General features: G+C 44.4%; 2 protein-coding genes across 4 annotated transcripts in view; one reads left to right on the top strand and one right to left on the bottom strand.

Annotated features, from left to right (window-relative positions):
* The window catches only part of LOC115145259 (uncharacterized), a 35,518-nt gene extending 29,609 nt beyond the window's left edge, over window positions 1-5,909 (top strand). For both annotated transcript variants that reach the window (XM_029686690.2, XM_029686692.2), the window contains one exon: window positions 4,610-5,909. Coding sequence is in view for 1 of the 2 variants with exons in the window: in XM_029686692.2 (XP_029542552.1) it covers window positions 4,610-4,617 (8 nt within the window). In the remaining variant the exon portion in view is untranslated. The remainder of the gene's footprint in view (window positions 1-4,609) is intronic.
* A 1,514-nt stretch (window positions 5,910-7,423) lies between these two features.
* LOC115145256 (ataxin-2-like protein) overlaps window positions 7,424-20,513 on the bottom strand; it is a 33,133-nt gene continuing 20,043 nt past the window's right edge. For both annotated transcript variants that reach the window (XM_029686683.2, XM_065003169.1), the window contains 8 exons: window positions 19,764-19,913; window positions 19,574-19,637; window positions 19,246-19,409; window positions 18,915-19,038; window positions 18,618-18,733; window positions 13,758-13,940; window positions 8,111-8,282; window positions 7,424-8,018 (listed from right to left, as the gene is read on the bottom strand). In XM_029686683.2, the coding sequence (XP_029542543.2) occupies window positions 7,960-8,018; window positions 8,111-8,282; window positions 13,758-13,940; window positions 18,618-18,733; window positions 18,915-19,038; window positions 19,246-19,409; window positions 19,574-19,637; window positions 19,764-19,913 (1,032 nt within the window). In that variant the 3' untranslated portion in view covers window positions 7,424-7,959. The remainder of the gene's footprint in view (window positions 8,019-8,110; window positions 8,283-13,757; window positions 13,941-18,617; window positions 18,734-18,914; window positions 19,039-19,245; window positions 19,410-19,573; window positions 19,638-19,763; window positions 19,914-20,513) is intronic.

Below are 20,513 nucleotides of genomic sequence, written 5' to 3'. Positions count from 1 at the left end.
TCTGTATATATCAATAATGTTGCTCTTGCTGCGGGTGATTCTCTGATCCACTTCTACGCAGATGACACTATTCTGTATACTTCTGGCCCTTCTTTGGACACTGTGTTGACAAACCTCCAGACGAGCTTCAATGCCATACAAGCTTCAATGCCATACAACACTCCTTCCGTGGCCTCCAACTGCTCTTAAATGCAAGTAAAACTAAATGCATGCTCTTCAACCGATCGCTGCCCGCACCTGCCCGCCCGTCCAGCATCACTACTCTGGACGGTTCGGACTAAAAATATGTGGACAACTACAAATACCTAGGTGTCTGGTTAGACTGGAAACTCTCCTTCCGGACTCACATTAAGCATCTCCAATCCAAAATGTAAATCTAGACTTGGCTTCCTATTTTGTAACAAAGCGTCCTTCACTCATGCTGCCAAACATACCCTCGTAAAACTGACTATTCTACCGCTCCTTGACTTCGGCGATGTCACTTACAAAATAGCCTCCAACACTCTATTCAGCAAATTGGATGTTGTCTATCACAGTGCCATTCGTTTTGTCACCAAAGCCCCATATACTACCCACCACTGCGGCCTGTATTACTTTCGTTGGCTGGCCCTCGCTTTATATTCTTCGCCAAACCCACTGGCTCCAGGTCATCTATAAAAGTCTTTGCTCGGTAAAGCCCAGCCTTCTCAGCTCACTGGTCACCATAGCAGCACCCACCCGTAGCATGCGCTCCAGCAGGTATATTTCACTGGTCACCCCCAAAGCCAACACTTCCTTTGGCCGCCTTTCCTTCCAGTTCTCTGCTGCCAATGACTGGAACGAATTACAAAAATCACTGAAGCTGGAGACTCATATCTCCCTCACTAATTTTAAGCATCAGCTATCAGAGCAGCTTACAGATCATTGCACCTGTACATAGCCCATCTGTAAATAGCCCACCCAACTACCTCATCCCCCATATTGTTATATATATTTTTTGCTTCTTTGCACCCCAGTATTTCTACTTGCACATCTATCACTCCAGTGTTTAATTGCTAAATTGTAATTATTTCACCACTACGGCCTATTTATTTCCTTACCTCGCAAATCTTACTTCATTTGCACACACTGTATAATGACTGTACGTTTTTTTTATTCCATGTGTAACTTTGTGGTGTTGTTTTGTGTCGCTTTATCTTGGCCAGGTCGCAGTTGTAAATGAGAACTTGTTCTCAACTGGCCTACCTGTTTAAATAAATAAAATACAGTAAGGCATTGTTGGCAGAGTAGATGGATGCAGTTCAATGCATCCATCTATTATTGTCTATCAACAATGACAAGTCACTGGGGTCTGAAAACTTGGATGGAAAATGACTGCGTAGCCTAGTGGTTAGAGCGTTGGACTAGTAACCGGAAGGTTGCGAGTTCAAACCCCCGAGCTGACAAGGTACAAATCTGTCGTTCTGCCCCTGAACAGGCAGTTAACCCACGGTTCCCAGGCCGTCATTGAAAATAAGAATGTGTTTTTAACTGACTTGCCTGGTTAAATAAAGATTTTTTTAAAATTGCGGACGTTATTGCCACTCCTATTTGCTATATTTTCAATTTAAGCCTATTAGAGAGTGTGCGCCTGGAGGGAAGCAACAGTTATCCCCCTACCAAAGGATAGTAAAGCCCCATTTGCTGGCTAAAACAGCTGACCCAATCAGCCCGTTACCAACCCTTTGTAAACTTTTGGAAAAAATTGTTTGACCAGATAGTTAGATATTTCACAGTAAACAAATTGACAACAGACTTTCAGCATGCTTATAGGAATGACATTCAACAAGCACAGCACTTACACAAATGACTGATTGGCTGAGAGAAATTTATGATAAAAAGATTGGGGGCTGTGTTAGACTTTAAGGTGGCTTTTGACATTATTGATCATAATCTGCTGGAAAAACATGTTATGGCTTTACACACCCCCTGCTATATTGTGGATAAAGAGTTAGACAGGTAACAGAACACAGAGGGTGTTCTTTAATGGAAGCCTCATCAACAAAATCCAGGTAGAATCAGGAATTCCCCAGGGCAGCTGGCTAGGCCCCTTACTTTACTAACGGCATGTGTAAAGCCAGTGTGTCTATGTATGAGGATGACTCAACACTATACACGTCAGCTACCACAGCGACTTAAATGACTGCAACACTTAACAAAGAGCTGCAGTTTCAGAATGGGTGGCAAGGAAAAAAAAATTCCTAAATATTTCTAAAACTAAAAACATTGTATTTGGGACAAATCATACACTAAACCTCTACTAAATCTTGTAATGAATGTGGTAATTGAGCAAGTTGAGGAGAATAAACTGCTTGGAGTAACCCTAAATTGTAAACTGCCATGGTCAAAGCATATTCATACAACAGTAGCTAGGATGGGGAGAAGTCTGTCTATAATAAAGCGCTGCTCTGCATTCTTAACAGCACCATCAACAAGGCAGGTTCTACAGGCCTTAGTTTTGTTGCACCTGGACTACTGTTCGGTCATGTGGTCAGGTGCCACAGAGGGCCTTAGCAAAATTGCAATTGGCTCAGAACAAGGCAGCACAGCTGGCCCTTGGATGTATAACAAAGAGCTAACAAAAATATGCATGTCAATCTCTCCTGGCTCAAGGTGGAGGAGAGATTGACGTCATCGCTACTATTTGTGAGAGGTGTTGACATGTAGAATACACTGGGCTGTTTGAACTACTGGCACACAGCTCGGACACCCATGCATACCCCACAAGATATGCCACCAGGTCTTTTCACAGTCCAAGTCCAGAACAGACTATGGGAGGTGCACAGTACTACATGAAACTCTATTCCACAGTAAAATTACATTTAAAAAAACTGATACATATATACTTTTTTGGAACAGCAGGGCCTGTGAAGCAACAAACAGACACACAAATACATGAATAATATTCACCAATACATTTCTTGGTAGTCCAAAATATATTGCTATCAGGTTGTAAATCACTGCTGGCCAGGTACATTGTTTACTGCCTCCACCCATTCGGGATTCATCTTCAATTACTAAATATTTGGAACGAAAATGGACGACTAAGGCTTAGAATGTTAATACAACCAAGCTAGCAATGATCACAAGTCAGTCGTAATGTGGTTAATAGGTTTGCGCACGTGTCAAACACATGGGCCCGCAGGCTCAATAGGACTCACAAGCAAGTATAAATGAGTCAACAATTTAGTCATTTACTTCATGAAATTACAGCTTGATGCACTCACATCAGTGAATTCAACTTCAATTGCGCTGCTTTCATGTGCCCCGTTTACAGCGCACAGTGGAGTGTGCCACAAGCTAGGCTACTAAAATGTTGCAGTCTGGCTTCGGTATTTAAAGCTTCATGGTTAACCGAAAAACAAAACCTGCAATAAATGATATATATCCACACATCACTTATGTTGAAAAATACAATAATTGTTTGTGACATTTGACTTATATACAGTATGTATAATAAGTATGCTCCTATGTGACCAGTAGTATTCAAATGTCCCTTATGTCATATGTTACCTTAAATGCTCATTTGTGACAAAGTATTTGGGAAGTGCTTCACGATAGCAACATAAGATAAAGAGCACATAGAACATAGTTAGGGGTTGGTGTTATTAAAAAACTTTTTTTATTTTTAAACTTTGTATAAAGCTGTTCAGATTCAGTTTAAGAAATCCTTGACCAATAATGCCCTATTTGCAATGATACAAGCATTTCGCTACAACCACCAAAATTTGAATGGCGCTGCCCATACCATAATGAGACGGATACAACGCTGCGATCTCTATACGACAACGGGACAGAGAATGAGGATCAACTTTTTTAATGATTGTCAAATTAACATATTTATAAATGGAGTATACTACACAATACATTGAGTGCACCATGCTGTGTTAAAAAAAGGAGACATTTTTGACGTTAAATACTTTTTCATTAGGGTATTCTGCATAGCAGCAAAGGCTGGACACATATTTCCCTCTTGTTTTAATAGGATGCATATAGCATTTTAACATATGTAAGTGGGCATTATAAAAGGCCCATTGTTGTCAACGTAGGTTTGGCCAAGCAGGCTACTTTTCCCCCATCTTTTATCAATACGATTTTGGTGGCAAACTATCTGAAAAAGTTTGAGGGTTTATCTGTTCTTTTGTTTAGGACTCTGGCTAGCATTAGTTGTTGATGTGCATAGGCAACTGAGGGAGAGAGCCTACCTTTTCATGGTTGTTTCATCAATAGGGCTGTAAAGTTCCCAAAATGTAAGAGGACTCCCGTAGTATTTACATATTTGCAGAAATCCATTCGGGTGGCTTTTGGCAAATGCGTTCTAATTATCTAAAGGCAGGCACACTGTTGCTATGGCCTGTAGTCACACAGTTGTTTAAAGTGAATGATGGCAGGTCTGTCTGGCAAATTAATTATTTATTAATTTTCACTTACTGTCATTCAAACATTATATGAATTTTCCCAACAAATTTAATTCCTGGGGGTGTATACAAACATTTGGTTTTGCTAAAACATCTAACCTAGCAGGTGGGTGATATTCTGAAACTCAGCTCTACATAAAAGTTGGTACTAACTTGTATTTATTTTCTCTTAGACATGTGAAGCCTCCCAATCACGTAGCAGATTCTGACGGGGAGGGAATTGAGTCGATCGACTGCTGGATTTATCATGAGTGCAACCAAGTTTCAAAGGGAAACCTACACAGCGTGACTAACATCTACATAGGGGTTCTGCAATATGGACAAGAGCACTGTGCAACTCACTGCTGTGGCTGATGAAACATTTCAAAAGACCTTAACCTCATCCACCAGCTCTCTCTGAACTATGCGGTAATAATTAAGGCCTAGGGAGAACATGTTCTAAGTTTTATTGTATGGTGTAGGGCAAATGTTTTCGAACACATCTCTTGGTGCCCCAGCTGCAACCATAATGTTACATTTTTAAGCTCTTTCCTGACTATTGAAGAGAAAGGATGACAGTGGGGAAAAGAGGTGGTGTCGTAGGGCATATTTGAACCCATGTCGATGCCGCGGCATTATTGTTTTCAATGTATGGATTTGCTGACGACTCCTGAGAATGTTCGTTCTAGTTTACTCATTTCAATATAATATATAGTCAATATAATATATATAGTCAATATAAATGCTTTGCCATAATCTATAGCCCTATTCGGACAGGATACGTTTTACTGGGGGAGCTCAGTTAATGTAATCTGCACAAATCACCACATCCATAGTTTTTCCCATCCAAATCTGCCCAGTCATTTTTAAAATGATCCCATCCAAGGTTTTGGCAAACTCCCAGGTCCTCTGATAATCCTCAACCTGTCATCTCTGTGTTGAGGGATATTAGAGTAACAGGTGCTGCACCCAGTTTGGGAAAGAACATGAACAAATCGATGCTTAAAAATACGCTTTGGATGTAACCTACAGATCAATGAACTTTTGTCACATCAACTGTCTTAGTGCCATACTACTTTTAAAAGATGAAGTGGAAAATATTGTGCCAATTAATTGATAAATATGTTACAGATCATGGTTCTTATTGACTTTCTATACACTGAAAGCCATTAGGTCAATATTAGGCTATCCCGAGACGTGGGAGAGCCTCCAGGCTTCCATCATGAGGAAGGAAAAAAAATAATTAGGGGCCGTTTGGAGAAATGGACAAGCTGGATATTAATTACATAGCCGACGTTCTATAGTAATACTAGTCCTGTGCGGATAGGGCTTATGAACCATTGTGTGATGTTTTCTGTATGAATTGAAGCTGATATGGATGGCATATAGTTCACTATTAAAGATTAGTGTTTCAAATCAGTAATGATCATTCACAAATGCTTGTTTGTTACACATACACTGCTCAAAAAAAATAAAGGGAACACTTAAACAACATTCTGTGAAATTAAACTGTCCACTTAGAAAGCAACACTGACTGACAAATTTCACATGCTGTTGTGCAAATGGAATAGACAACAGGTGGAAATTCTAGGCAATTAGCAAGACACCCCCAATAAAGGAGTGGTTCTGCAGGTGGTGACCACAGACCACTTCTCAGTTCTTATGCTTCCTGGCTGATGTTTTGGTCACTTTTGAATGCTTGCGGTGCTTTCACTCTACTGGTAGCATGAGACGGAGTCTACAACCCACACAAGTGGCTCAGGTAGTGCAGCTCGTCCAGGATGGCACATCAATGCGAGCTGTGGCAAGGTTTGCTGTGTCTGTCAGCGTAGTGTCCAGAGCATGGAGACGCTACCAGGAGACAGGCCAGTACATCAGGAGACGTGGAGGAGGCCGTAGGAGGGCAACAACCCAGCAGCAGGACCACTACCTCCGCCTTCGTGCAAGGAGGAGCACTGCCAGAGCCTTGCAAAATGACCTCCAGCAGGCCACAAATGTGCATGTGTCTGCTCAAACGGTCAGAAAGACTCCATGAGGGTGGTATGAGGGCCCGACGTCCACAGGTGGGGGTTGTGCTTACAGCCCAACACCGTGCAGGACATTTGGCATTTGCCAGAGAACACCAAGATTGGCAAATTCACCACTGGCGCCGTGCTCTTCACAGATGAAAGCAGGTTCACACTGAGCACATGTGACAGAGTCTGGAGACGCCATGGAGAACGTTCTGCTGCCTGCAACATCCTCCAGCATGAGCGGTTTGGCGGTGGGTCAGTCGTGGGGTGGCATTTCTTTCGGGGGCCGCACAGCCCTCCATGTGCTCGCCAGAGGTAGCCTGACTGCCATTAGGTACCAGGATGAGATCCTCAGACCCCTTGTGAGACCATATGCTGGTGCGGTTGGCCCTTGGTTCCTCCTAATGCAAGACAATGCTAGACCTCATGTGGCTGGAGTGTGTCAGCAGTTCCTGCAAGAGGAAGGCATTGATGCTATGGACTGGCCCGCCCGTTCCCTAGACCTGAATCCAATTGAGCACATCTGGGACATCAGGTCTCGCTCCATCCACCAACGCCACGCTGCACCACGGACTGTCTCCTCATCAGGAGCATGCCCAGGCGTTGTAGGGAGGTCATACAGTCACGTGGAGGCCACACACACTACCGAGCCTCATTTTGACTTGTTTTAAAGACATTACATCAAAGTTGGATCAGCCTCTAGTGTGGTTTTCCACTTTAATTTTGAGTGAGACTCCAAATCCAGACCTCCATGGGTTGATAAATTTGATTTCCATGTGATTTTGTTGTCAGCACATTCAACTATGTAAAGAAAAAAGTATTTAATAAGAATATTTCATTCTTTCAGATCTAGGATGTGTTATTTTAGTGTTCCCTTTATTTTTTTGAGCAGTATATAAATTTCAATAAATTATATATACACACACACACCTAAATTAACAAGATTCCTTTTCAATAATTTCACCCTTGCACAGAAAATAAAGAGTTCTGGTTGCATTTGAGGTTGAGTAAACTTTATTTTTATGATTTTTCATTTTTTGTATTTTTAGTTTATTTATTAATGGTTACCTGTAAAAGGAGAAAGGGAAGTAGGTTGGGGTTAAAATGGAGCAAGTTTCATTGTGATAAGTCTTATGATCTCTTCAGTCTGAGGCCATGTCAATCCTCTCAACTTAAAAATGGAACCAGCTAGGGAGGACGACTCAGTCTTTCTAGGCTTTCATAAAAACAAAACCTTTTTTCTTCTCTGTCCTTAACCAAGAATCCTTTGACGAGCTCTCTTTGATTAAGAACTCTAGCTTAAAAAACAGGAGAGAGAAAAAAAAAGTTGCTTATGTTGAGGGCGAGAGGAGAGAAGTGGGGGGGCTTCAGTTCAGACTAGTTTAGCCGATCAACGAACAACTTGATTGTGTCCCTCAATGGGATTGCGTCAGTCATAAGACTCAGGGAGGGACTGGGGGCATCAGCTCCCTGTCCTCAGCTCCCCTCTGACTCCTGCTTCTTCTGTGGTCCTCTAGGTGTAGGTAGGGGTGTCAGTTTCCAGGGGGGTGGAAGGAGAGCTGCTGGGTGGGGTGAGCCTGCACCTGTACAGCTAGAACACAGAACAACAGTCACTGAAGAAGATCTGGAAATGTAAAGCTAATTTCTATTGGAGAGGTTTAGCTCTGACTTGAAGTTACTTACCCTGTGGATGTTGGATGTAGTAGTGTTGGTGCGCCCCCTGCTGGGGGGGAGGGCCATGCTGCTGGGCTGAGCCTGGGCCTTGCTGTGGGGGTGGAGCATAGTGCAGCATCATCTGGGGCGGGCCGTGGCCTCCTGGGTGGTGAGGGCCAGACATACCTTGGGCAACATGGGCCTGGAGCGAGAGGGGGCAAGATGATGTCAACCATATTTAAAATTCAAGACTAGTGGTCTACAGACTCACGGAGATGGAAAGATTCAGAGCTCAAAATGGGTGGCTCTTTGCAGAACGTAGTCCTACCTTCGTTACTAGCGACTTTTTGGCGCAGCTCAATCGGACTACGAAGAGTTCATTGTGGGGGCAGTGTTAATAGAGCTCTGCTAACTGAGAGGCCTGACTAAGATTGTGACATGTCAGAAGTGCTTCAACATCAAATATAAGAATTTCACAGAATATAATGTTCCTTGAGCTGTCAGTTTAGAGTGACCAAAAGAAGCAAAATCAGCTCTCATGTCTCGTCATCAAGCAGAGCAGCACCAGCTGAACCGTAGTTATCGATACCCAGACTTAGAGAGACCATACGCAGAACTAGCTGTGTGCAGGGAGCGAGTGACCGGAGCAGCTAATGGAAGAAGTTAGTTCGGAAAGGGCCGGGGTTTTAAATTTGGCAAAAGCCAATCGGGCCTGGGTAGGGTAGGGCCTGAACATCATAGGCATGGGTAAGGGCTCAGACTTAAAGTTCATGCCAATGCAGGGCTCTACAGTGTTGTGTAGGCAATGACGTTGTTGCTTGGTTCCTTGATAAAACATTTTATTTAACTAGGCAAGTCAGTTAACAAAATCTTATTTACAATGACTGTTCCTTGATCTGATCTACATAGGCTATGCAAAGTAGTATTTTGCATTGATAACCAACTAATTTCAGCGACTGTTTAAACGAAACATTGTTGCCTTATTAGAATCCCCACAAAAGTGTATTTTGTTGAGAAGTAATAACTGATTCCAGGCTATTTTGAAACAGTAAAAACAGCTAGTAGCCATGTGCCTTTTCTCCTGAATATCAAATTGAGATGTAGGTTACTGGCAAGTATAACAATATTTGCCAGGGAATACTATATTTAAATATGATGATTTCACAAGGAGATGTGATAAGCTAATAGGCTAGCTAGTTTGCTATGTTTTTAGCCAGGTTAAAGCCAGCTAGTTACTACTAGCAAGGGAAGATTAACGTAACTATTTTCACCACAAATGAGAAGACTTGTAAATGGGAGTCTTGGAAACACGGACTGGCGAGGGCATAATGAGCCCAGTGACGCCCTACTGTTTAGCCTCAAACTGTTCACACCGCTCTTGTTAGAGTGGCAATTATCGGGTTGGAGCGAGCGGTCGCATCTGCACTCGGTCCGCAGGTAGTATTACATTTCATTACATTTCATTACATTTCATTATAGTACAACGGTTTGATTTGTCTAATCTTAGCAATTTCTTCTTAGCTAGCTACACAGCCGTCTTTGTATCATAGATAATTGCGTAATTATCGTATTTCGTCGTCCTAACGCAGTCTACACTGCCCTGCAGCTAGCCAGCTAGCTAACGTCCACCGTTAGCTAGTCCACCGTCTACCGATTAGCAGCACAACTATTACACTCAACTGAACGACTTGATTAGTGTAGTGTTAGCTAGCTACATAGTTGTCTTTGCTGTCTTCGTACCCAAGATAATTGTGTAGTTTAGAGTGTGTAGTTTTATGTCGTCCTTAACATAGGAGACTCTGCTAGCTAGCCAACAGCTAGCCAACGTCTACCGAACAGAACTTCTGCACTCAACAATCCGGTCGCATTTCGCTTCGCTCCACAGGTAGTATCACATTTTTCATTTCATTTCATTACAGTACAACGGCTTGATTTGTTTGATCGTAGCTAGCTACATAGCCGTCTTTGTATCAAAGATAATTGTGTAGTCTAGAGCGATTTCCTAGGTTAGTTAGCCAGCTATTGTCGTTCTTTTAACGCAACGTAACGTAATCAACACTGCTAGCTAGCCAGCTAGCCCCGAATAGCAGCACAGTAGAAACTATTACACTCAACGGAACGACTTGATTAGTGTAGTGTCAACAACGCAGCCAATGCCAACTAGCCTACTTAGTCAACAACGCAGCCTCTGCCAGCTAGGCCACTTCAGCAGTACTGTATCATTTTAATCATTTTAGTCAATAAGATTCTTGCTACGTAAGCTTAACTCTCTGAACACTCGTGACGTGTAGTCCACTTGTCATTCCAATCTCCTTTGCATTAGCGTAGCCTCTTGTGTAGCCTGTCAACTATGTGTCTGTCTATCCCTGTTCTCTCCTCTCTGCACAGACCATACAAACGCTCCACACCGCGTGGCCGCGGCCACCCTAATCTGGTGGTCCCAGCGCGCACGACCCACGTGGAGTTCCAGGTCTCCGGTAGCCTCTGGAACTGCCGATCTGCGGCCAACAAGGCAGAGTTCATCTCCGCCTATGTCTCCCTCCAGTCCCTCGACTTCTTGGCACTGACGGAAACATGGATCACCACAGACAACACTGCTACTCCTACTGCTCTCTCTTCGTCTGCCCACGTGTTCTCGCACACCCCGAGAGCTTCTGGTCAGCGGGGTGGTGGCACCGGGATCCTCATCTCTCCCAAGTGGTCATTCTCTCTTTCTCCCCTTACCCATCTGTCTATCGCCTCCTTTGAATTCCATGCTGTCACAGTTACCAGCCCTTTCAAGCTTAACATCCTTATCATTTATCGCCCTCCAGGTTCCCTCGGAGAGTTCATCAATGAGCTTGATGCCTTGATAAGCTCCTTTCCTGAGGACGGCTCACCTCTCACAGTTCTGGGCGACTTTAACCTCCCCACGCCTACCTTTGACTCATTCCTCTCTGCCTCCTTCTTTCCACTCCTCTCCTCTTTTGACCTCACCCTCTCACCTTCCCCCTACTCACAAGGCAGGAAATACGCTCGACCTCATCTTTACTAGATGCTGTTCTTCCACTAACCTCGTTGCAACTCCCCTCCAAGTCTCCGACCACTACCTTGTATCCTTTTCCCTCTCGCTCTCATCCAACACTTCCCACACTGCCCCTACTCGGATGGTATCGCGCCGTCCCAACCTTCGCTCTCTCTCCCCCGCTACTCTCTCCTCTTCCATCCTATCATCTCTTCCCTCTGCTCAAACCTTCTCCAACCTATCTCCTGATTCTGCCTCCTCAACCCTCCTCTCCTCCCTTTCTGCATCCTTTGACTCTCTATGTCCCCTATCCTCCAGGCCGGCTCGGTCCTCCCCTCCCGCTCCGTGGCTCGACGACTCATTGCGAGCTCACAGAACAGGGCTCCGGGCAGCCGAGCGGAAATGGAGGAAAACTCGCCTCCCTGCGGACCTGACATCCTTTCACTCCCTCCTCTCTACATTTTCCTCTTCTCTCTCTGCTGCTAAAGCCACTTTCTACCACTCTAAATTCCAAGCATCTGCCTCTAACCCTAGGAAGCTCTTTGCAACCTTCTCCTCCCTCCTGAATCCTCCTCCCCCTCCCCCTCCTCCCTCTCTGCAGATGACTTCGTCAACCATTTTGAAAAGAAGGTCGACGACATCCGATCCTCGTTTGCTAAGTCAAACGACACCGCTGGTTCTGCTCACACTGCCCTACCCTGTGCTCTGACCTCTTTCTCCCCTCTCTCTCCAGATGAAATCTCGCGTCTTGTGACGGCCGGCCGCCCTACAACCTGCCCGCTTGACCCTATCCCCTCCTCTCTTCTCCAGACCATTTCCGGAGACCTCCTCCCTTACCTCACCTCGCTCATCAACTCATCCCTGACCGCTGGCTACGTCCCTTCCGTCTTCAAGAGAGCGAGAGTTGCACCCCTTCTGAAAAAACCTACACTCGATCCCTCCGATGTCAACAACTACAGACCAGTATCCCTTCTTTCTTTTCTCTCCAAAACTCTTGAACGTGCCGTCCTTGGCCAGCTCTCCCGCTATCTCTCTCAGAATGACCTTCTTGATCCAAATCAGTCAGGTTTCAAGACTAGTCATTCAACTGAGACTGCTCTTCTCTGTATCACGGAGGCGCTCCGCACTGCTAAAGCTAACTCTCTCTCCTCTGCTCTCATCCTTCTAGACCTATCGGCTGCCTTCGATACTGTGAACCATCAGATCCTCCTCTCCACCCTCTCCGAGTTGGGCATCTCCGGCGCGGCCCACGCTTGGATTGCGTCCTACCTGACAGGTCGCTCCTACCAGGTGGCGTGGCGAGAATCCGTCTCCACACCACGTGCTCTCACCACTGGTGTCCCCCAGGGCTCTGTTCTAGGCCCTCTCCTATTCTCGCTATACACCAAGTCACTTGGCTCTGTCATAACCTCACATGGTCTCTCCTATCATTGCTATGCAGACGACACACAATTAATCTTCTCCTTTCCCCCTTCTGATGACCAGGTGGCGAATCGCATCTCTGCATGTCTGGCAGACATATCCGTGTGGATGACGGATCACCACCTCAAGCTGAACCTCGGCAAGACGGAGCTGCTCTTCCTCCCGGGAAGGACTGCCCGTTCCATGATCTCGCCATCACGGTTGACAACTCCATTGTGTCCTCCTCCCAGAGCGCTAAGAACCTTGGCGTGATCCTGGACAACACCCTGTCGTTCTCAACTAACATCAAGGCGGTGGCCCGTTCCTGTAGGTTCATGCTCTACAACATCCGCAGAGTACGACCCTGCCTCACACAGGAAGCGGCGCAGGTCCTAATCCAGGCACTTGTCATCTCCCGTCTGGATTACTGCAACTCGCTGTTGGCTGGGCTCCCTGCCTGTGCCATTAAACCCCTACAACTCATCCAGAACGCCGCAGCCCGTCTGGTGTTCAACCTTCCCAAGTTCTCTCACGTCACCCCGCTCCTCCGCTCCCTCCACTGGCTTCCAGTTGAAGCTCGCATCCGCTACAAGACCATGGTGCTTGCCTACGGAGCTGTGAGGGGAACGGCACCTCAGTACCTCCAGGCTCTGATCAGGCCCTACACCCAAACAAGGGCACTGCGTTCATCCACCTCTGGCCTGCTCGCTCTCCCTACCACTGAGGAAGTACAGTTCCCGCTCAGCCCAGTCAAAACTGTTCGCTGCTCTGGCCCCCCAATGGTGGAACAAACTCCCTCACGACGCCAGGACAGCGGAGTCAATCACCACCTTCCGGAGACACCTGAAACCCCACCTCTTTAAGGAATACCTAGGATAGGATAAAGTAATCCCTCTCACCCCCTCCCCTGAAAAGATTTAGATGCACTACTGTTCCACTGGAGGTCATAAGGTGAATGCACCAATTTGTAAGTCGCTCTGGATAAGAGCGTCTGCTAAATGACTTAAATGTAAATGTAAATAATGTTACCAGCCGGTGTCCACTGCTTCAAAAAAAAAAAAAAAAAAAAAAAAAAAAAAACACGCATGTAGATCAACAGCATGAAGCTCGTATCGGCCTTATGCAATTGAAACAAAAATACTGACTTGTGCTACATCCTTATATTATCACAATGTTTGACTTAGTATCACTGTTTGCTTAGATCTGTTAGTCCTTTCTTTCTGGAGAGTTGAATGTATGTGGGCTGTGGGTCAAGAGTAGTCTGGTGTTTACCTGTGTGAGCTGTCCCAGGCCGGGGTAGTGTTGGGCCATGGGCTGGTGGGTGGGCAGGCTGTAGCCCTGCATGGGGTAAGAGGCCTGGGGAGAGCTGTGGCCAGGGGGCATGTTAGGGGGTGTGGGCGCTGGCAGGGGCCCAGAGTGGTACATGGACTGGGGCTGGGGGCCTCCCTGGCCCGACTGAAGAGAGGAAGGGAAGTATGTTAGGAAATTACATACTCGTGATACACAACAATGAGACGAACACTATATTCACACACAGACTAAAAACAGGCTGTTCAGGATAAATAGGCTGTGTTTTAGCCAGCCAAATAGAAAAAGTAGCCAGCTAGGTGCCTCTCGAAGAAGCTCCATTGTGGTGGCCTCTGGTACATTCTAGAGGTCGACCGATTAATTAGGGCCGATTTCATAACAAATCGGAAAATCGGTATTTTTGGACACTTATTTTTTAAATGTAACTAGGCAAGTCAGTTAGGAACACATTCTTATTTTCAGTGACTGCCTAGGAACGGTGGGTTAACTGCCTCATTCAGGTGCAGAACGACAGATTTTCACCTTGTCAGCCCGGGGAATTCAACCTTACAGTTAACTAGTCCAACGCTCTAACCACCTGATTACATTGCACTCCACGAGGAGACTACCTGTTACGCGAATACAGCAAGCCAAGGTAAGTTGCTAGCTAGCATTAAACTCATCTTATAAAAAACAATCAATCATAAATCACTAGTTAACTACACATGGTTGATGATATTACTAGTTTATGTCCTGCGTTGCATATAATCGATGCGTTGCGTATTGTTGCTCCAAGTATACATTTTTAAACCTGCATATTTAGCTAAAAGAAATCCAGGTTAGCAGGCAATATTAATCAGGTGAAATTGTGTCACTTCTCTTGCGTTCATTGCACGCAGAGTCAGTGTATATGCAACAGTTGGGGCCGCATTATTTACCAGAATTGTACATAATTATGACATAACATTGAAGGTTGTGCAATGTAACAGGAATATTTAGACTTACGGTTCCGTATTTCACTGAAAGAATAAACGTCTGGTTTCCGCATTCGGCCATATTAATGACCTAAGGCTCGTATTTCTGTGTGTTATGTTATAACTAAGTATGATTTGATAGAGCAGTCTGACTGAGCGATGGTAGGCAGTAGCAGGCTCGTAAGCATTCATTCAAACAGCACTTTCGTGCTTTTTGCCAGCAGCTCGTCGCGGTGCTTCAAGCATTGCGCTGTTTATGACTTCAAGCCTATCAACTTCCGAGATTAGGCTGGTGTAACCGATGTGAAATGGCTAGCTAGTTAGCGGGGTGCGCTTTAAAAGCGTTTCAAACTTCACTCGCTCTGAGACTTGGAGTGGTTGTTCCCCTTGCTCTGCATGGGTAACGCTGTTTCGAGGGTGGCTGTTGTCGTTGTGTTCCTGGTTCGAGCCCAGGGAGGAGTGAGGAAACGGACGGAAGCTATACTGTTACACTGGCAATACTAAAGTGCCTGTAAGAACATCCAATAGTCAAAGGTAAATAAAATAAAAATGGTATAGAGAGAAATAGTCCTATAATTCCTATAATAACTACAACCTAAAACGTCTTACCTGGGAATATTGAAGACTCATGTTAAAAGAACCACCAGCTTTCATATGTTCTCATGATCCAAGCAAGGAACTTAAACCGTAGCTTTCTTACATGGCACATATTGCACTTTTCCTTTCTTCTCCCAACACTTTGTTTTTGAATTATTTAAACCAAATTGAACATGTTTCATTATTTATTTGAGGCTAAATTGATTTTATTGATGTATTATATTAAGTCATAATAAATGTTAATTCAGTATTGTTGTAATTTTCATTATTTAAAAAAAAAGTCAGATTAATCGCCATCAGCTTTTTTTGGTCCTCCAATAATCGGTATCGGCGTTGAAAAATCATAATCGGTCGACCTCTAGTACATTCTAATGCCTTGATTCCAGCCAAAATACACAGCAAAATTATTACCTCCCAGATTGGAAAAATGTGTTGTAATTGTGTATTAAGACTTCACAACTTAAATGACAGAAAATGTATAAATTCAGTTTGTTAGTTTGATATCTATATGATCAGTACTATTTTCCAAGTAAGAGAACATTCAACTTGAAACATTTTGCATCTTGAGATTGTCGTATTAACGGTTTTACTGCAAGATATGAATTGCCATAACGATCTTTATTTAAATAACAAAAGTAAATAGCCCACATTATTGTAAATGAATTAAAGGTCAAATCAGTGTTTCCTAATCAAAGGGGTGAACATTTTTGCCCTAGCACAAGACCGCTGATTCAAATGATCGACTAATCGTTATCTTTGATGATTTGAAGCAATACTTTTAGCCGATTCCTTACTAAGGTCAATACATTTTACTTATGTCCAGATGCGACACCATGTACATATAACCACGTTGCATGATTTATGAATGGCAAAGCGATAAATATCGACTTTATACAGTCAGTTCGACACCTTTTATAAACTAGTCAACACTTGCTTGTCAGTTGTCAATCAAAGCACAGTAGGCTAAATAGCCCATGCGACATGACGCTGCATGGCTGGCTGTGTGAAACGCTAACGAAAATGAATTAAATGTGCAAGAAAACAATTAGTTTAAGTGGATTTCGACTCATCGTTACCACTTACATTACATGGGACGAGCAAATCCACATTAATCTGGTGCTCTCCCTCCTCTGTGTAAAGACATTTAAATGCAACCAACCCCAGGCGGGACAGACCGCAGCAGTGTTGCCAACTAATTGTCAGGGTAAGTTGCTAGAGGCAGGTTGATTAGTTGCTAAAATACATTGTCATATCATTGCGTGATAATGTAGAATACACAATAACGTTACTCAAATTGACTGGCCATCTCGGTAAAAAATATGATCTGACATTTGTTCAGGTATACTCCCACTCTATTCTGTACATTTTCGATTGATGTTGTAAGTTCTGTTCAAGATCAAACATTCGTGACCAACTATATTCATTGGGTTTGGCTCGTCGAACCCGTACTGCTGCCAGCCAGCTAACAATGAGTTGCAATTTGCTGAAATTGCTGCTGCCTGTGCACGGGTTGAGCGCCTGCTGCTGACATCACTCACAATGCACTTTTGCAGCCAGGCACGTGTGTTGCGAGTGTGTGACAGAGAATCCTTTTTGTGTCATTTAGAGGGAAAATGCATGCATTTTAGCATTTGAGTCACTTTTCAAAAGTTGCTAGAAGTTCCAAATACATTTTTTAAAGTAGCTAAATTTGTGGCTAGGTGCTGTTTGAAAAAAAAGTTGCCAGGGTTGCTAAATCTAGCAACAAAATTGCCACATTGGCATCACTCGACCACAGGCCGTTTACCCATCAGCGCTCGCTTTGTGATTGACAGGAACCTATCCTATCAATAGACCGCATAGTGTTCATTCTAGCAGTACAGGGTTCGACGGACTAGCGAATTTAATCTTTTACATGACAAGTAGCCTAGTTAATTAATGAAGTGGAAAAGGTAGAGGGTTGAAAGTGAGTCGGACCGACAGACGGTGCTAATGGTAAAACACTGAATTAGGGGCCTCAAGCTGGTCAATGTAAAAAGGCTTCCAGTGATTTAAAAATAATACATATTCCGAGTATAAAAACACATATATTGAGCAAAATAGTGTTTTTTTAAATGGCGAACTTCAAGGAGTAGGGCATTGAAGGAGTTGGTCTGATAGGAATTTGTGAATTCATCGGCCTCCTACTTTGCTTGTTTGTGGAGCAATAGAGAACAAAAGAGAAAAGCACACCCTCCCACTTGGGCCATGTCATGAGCTGGATCACCTATTGAGATGTGCCTTGTGTTAAGTAAATCAGATGTTGAGGTGAAAAGGAGACTGGAGTGTTTGTTATCCATACATATCCATTGCATTTAACACAAGTGACACATTACTTTTGTGTGGAAAGCCACATTACTTTATGATAAAAAAAATAGAAGCAACTAATTAATTTCAATAATAATATTCTCAAAATAACAGTCACATGTTTAATCTAAAAGTTACAATTCAACTAATGCAAGAGCACCAGCCTCTGCCATATGGACACAGACAGATAAACTGTGATCCATTGGCGGCTAAAGAAAAAGAAATTCAGGTTGGCCTGTAGACTACAACGTCCATCGTCAACTAAGTAAAATACATAGGCCTAAAGCCGACAAATAAAAACAAGACAGACCGCACCTACATGACCCATAAAGATTTTTAAGGGCACACTTTCCACTAGATGGGAAAACCCCTTTGCTATCACAGAAGCGATCAATAGCAAAGATCAGAGGTGCGCCCTCTACACATTTCTATGGACAGCAGCAGCCATGACATTTTTCTAAAACAGCTTTTCACTGCTTGCTCAAGAACTCAATGAGGAATCAAGTCAAGCTCGGATCATGGACACACGTGCCCGATTCTGCAAGTAACACTTTTTTTTTTTACAAAGTAACTTCAATAATATTACGTCATTTGAAAAAGTAACGTAAACAGAATACTCATAAAAGTAATCTGATTATATAACAAGTTACTTTAACGCACAACTCCCAACAATGCTGGAGTGTCACTTTAATTGCAGGCTCCTCACATAAAACATGAAGCAAAATCACTGACAAGACAGAATCGCTCCCCCACATAAAGTAAGTGAAAGATCGCTGGTTTGAATACCAGAGCCGATAGAGTGATAAATCTGTCCATGTGGCCCTGAGCAAAGCGGCCGTACTACTATGGCTAAACCAGTAAAAAATATATATATATATTTTACTGCACCTGTCCAGTGTTTGTGACAAAACAAACATGCACACACACACAGATGGGCTGGTTGGTTTACCTGTCCGTGCCCAGGGCTGGGGGCAGTGTGCTGGGGAGGGGGCTGGCTCCCAGTAGGGGTGCTGGAGGGCTGGGGCGGGTGCATGGAGCTAGAATGGTGGGAGAACTGCTGGGAGGCTAAGAGACAGATGGAAGACTAACTTGAACCTCAAGTATGTGGATTCAAACATCATTTACAAACCAAAGAAGCATGAACAATGGCAATCTTAGAATAAATTAAATGTATTGATGCGACTGTCTAAGCAGGACCATGTCTAAAATGATGAAGTCTTGCCGAGTGTACTGTGCGTTATCTTACCATACATGGCCTGTTGTGGTCCCGGGGGACCCTCTGTCTGTCCGGGGTACTGAGGGCCCATAGCCTGGGGGTGGCCCGCCTGGGTCAGCATCCTGGCCCCACCCTGCAGCATGGAGTACACCGGCTAGCACAGGGGGGAGAGAGCGGATAAAGAACGAAAGGGGAGAAAGAAAAAGAGTGAGAAAAGGGAATATAAGAACATTTAATGACATGAACAAAATAAACAATTTCTTTCCTGTGCAAGTCAGGCATCTATTGAAACAAAGCCTCCATCCACAACACACATTGTGGACTGGTTAGCATTAGTAACATTAGCATGGTAGTAAACTACCTGTCCGGGGTAGTGGGGCATGCCCTGGATGACCTGACTGTACTGCAGGTAGGCCTGGGGGTAGGGGGAGGCCACCAGGGGAGGGCCTGCTGCAGACGCTGCAGCCTGGAGCATCTGGGGCTGGGAAGAGCCGTGGTGGTCCGGACGAGGGCCTACCACCTGGCCTGGGGGGGTTAACAACATACGTATCATAACTTTAGTCTATAGTTCTTTACTTGTTGATTTCAAATGTTCCAGAGTTGCTCAATTAAAAGAGCGTAACATTGAATAAAGATTATGACAGTGTTGCGACCAACCTATTGATTAGGCAACAGAAGGGTGTGAGTACCTTTAGATCTGGGATACTTCCCCTGCTGGACTGAAGACATGGTGTACTGATACATCTGAGGAGCCTGGGAAACAAAGGACAGTTAGACCCCAACCTCAAATGTATACACACCATTTGTTTTTCAACACCCCAGACACACCAATGCTTATTTTTCACAGAGTCACAAGCACAGCCTCAGTCCTAGTCATACCTGTACAGAGTGTCCCTGTATCTGTACGGGGGAGAGGTAGGACAGATAGGGGGTGCTGTAGATGGCCTGTTGTCCCGGGGGAGGCTGGAGCACCACAGAGGGGCTGGGAGGAGTGGGCCGCGGGGGGGTGGGGGCTGGGGACGGCTTCACCTGGGGAGGAGAGAAGTCAAACAGTTCAGGTTGGTTTGTGAGGTAAGTAAGCATGTGTTTAGCTGAACAAATCACACACAGTTACATTTGGTGTATGTGTCTGAACATATAGTTTGGACCACCACCCAGGAAAATTGATCTAATCCCAGAAGCCGACCCAAAACAATGGCGCCGCAGAAGGGGGAAGATGGACCGACCTCCTGGTCAGACTCCTTAGACGTGCACATCGCCCACTGCTCCAGAGTATACTACTCGCCAATGTCCAGTCTCTTAATAACAAGGTAGGCAAAATTCGAGCAAGGGTTGCCTTCCAGAGAGACAGCAGAGAATGTTTCATGGCTCTCTCGGATATGTTATCGGAATTGGTCCAGCCACTGGGTTTCTCCATGCATCGCGCCTACAGAGAAACACCTCTGGGAAGAGCGGGGGTGTATGCTTCATGATTAATAACGTCATACAGGAACTCAAGTCCCTCTACTCACCCAACCTAGAATTCTTCAATCAATCAAATACTAGCTATATTACTTTCCAAGAGAATTCTCATCAGTTATAGTCACAGCTGTTTCCCCTCAAGCAGACACCAATATGGCCCTCAAGGAA

The sequence above is a fragment of the Oncorhynchus nerka genome, linkage group LG17, assembly GCF_034236695.1.
Source record: "Oncorhynchus nerka isolate Pitt River linkage group LG17, Oner_Uvic_2.0, whole genome shotgun sequence".
In the NCBI taxonomy this organism is placed as follows: Eukaryota; Metazoa; Chordata; class Actinopteri; order Salmoniformes; family Salmonidae; genus Oncorhynchus; species Oncorhynchus nerka.
Note: the sequence above shows the minus strand (reverse complement) of the source record. Positions and strands in the feature narration are given on the sequence as shown.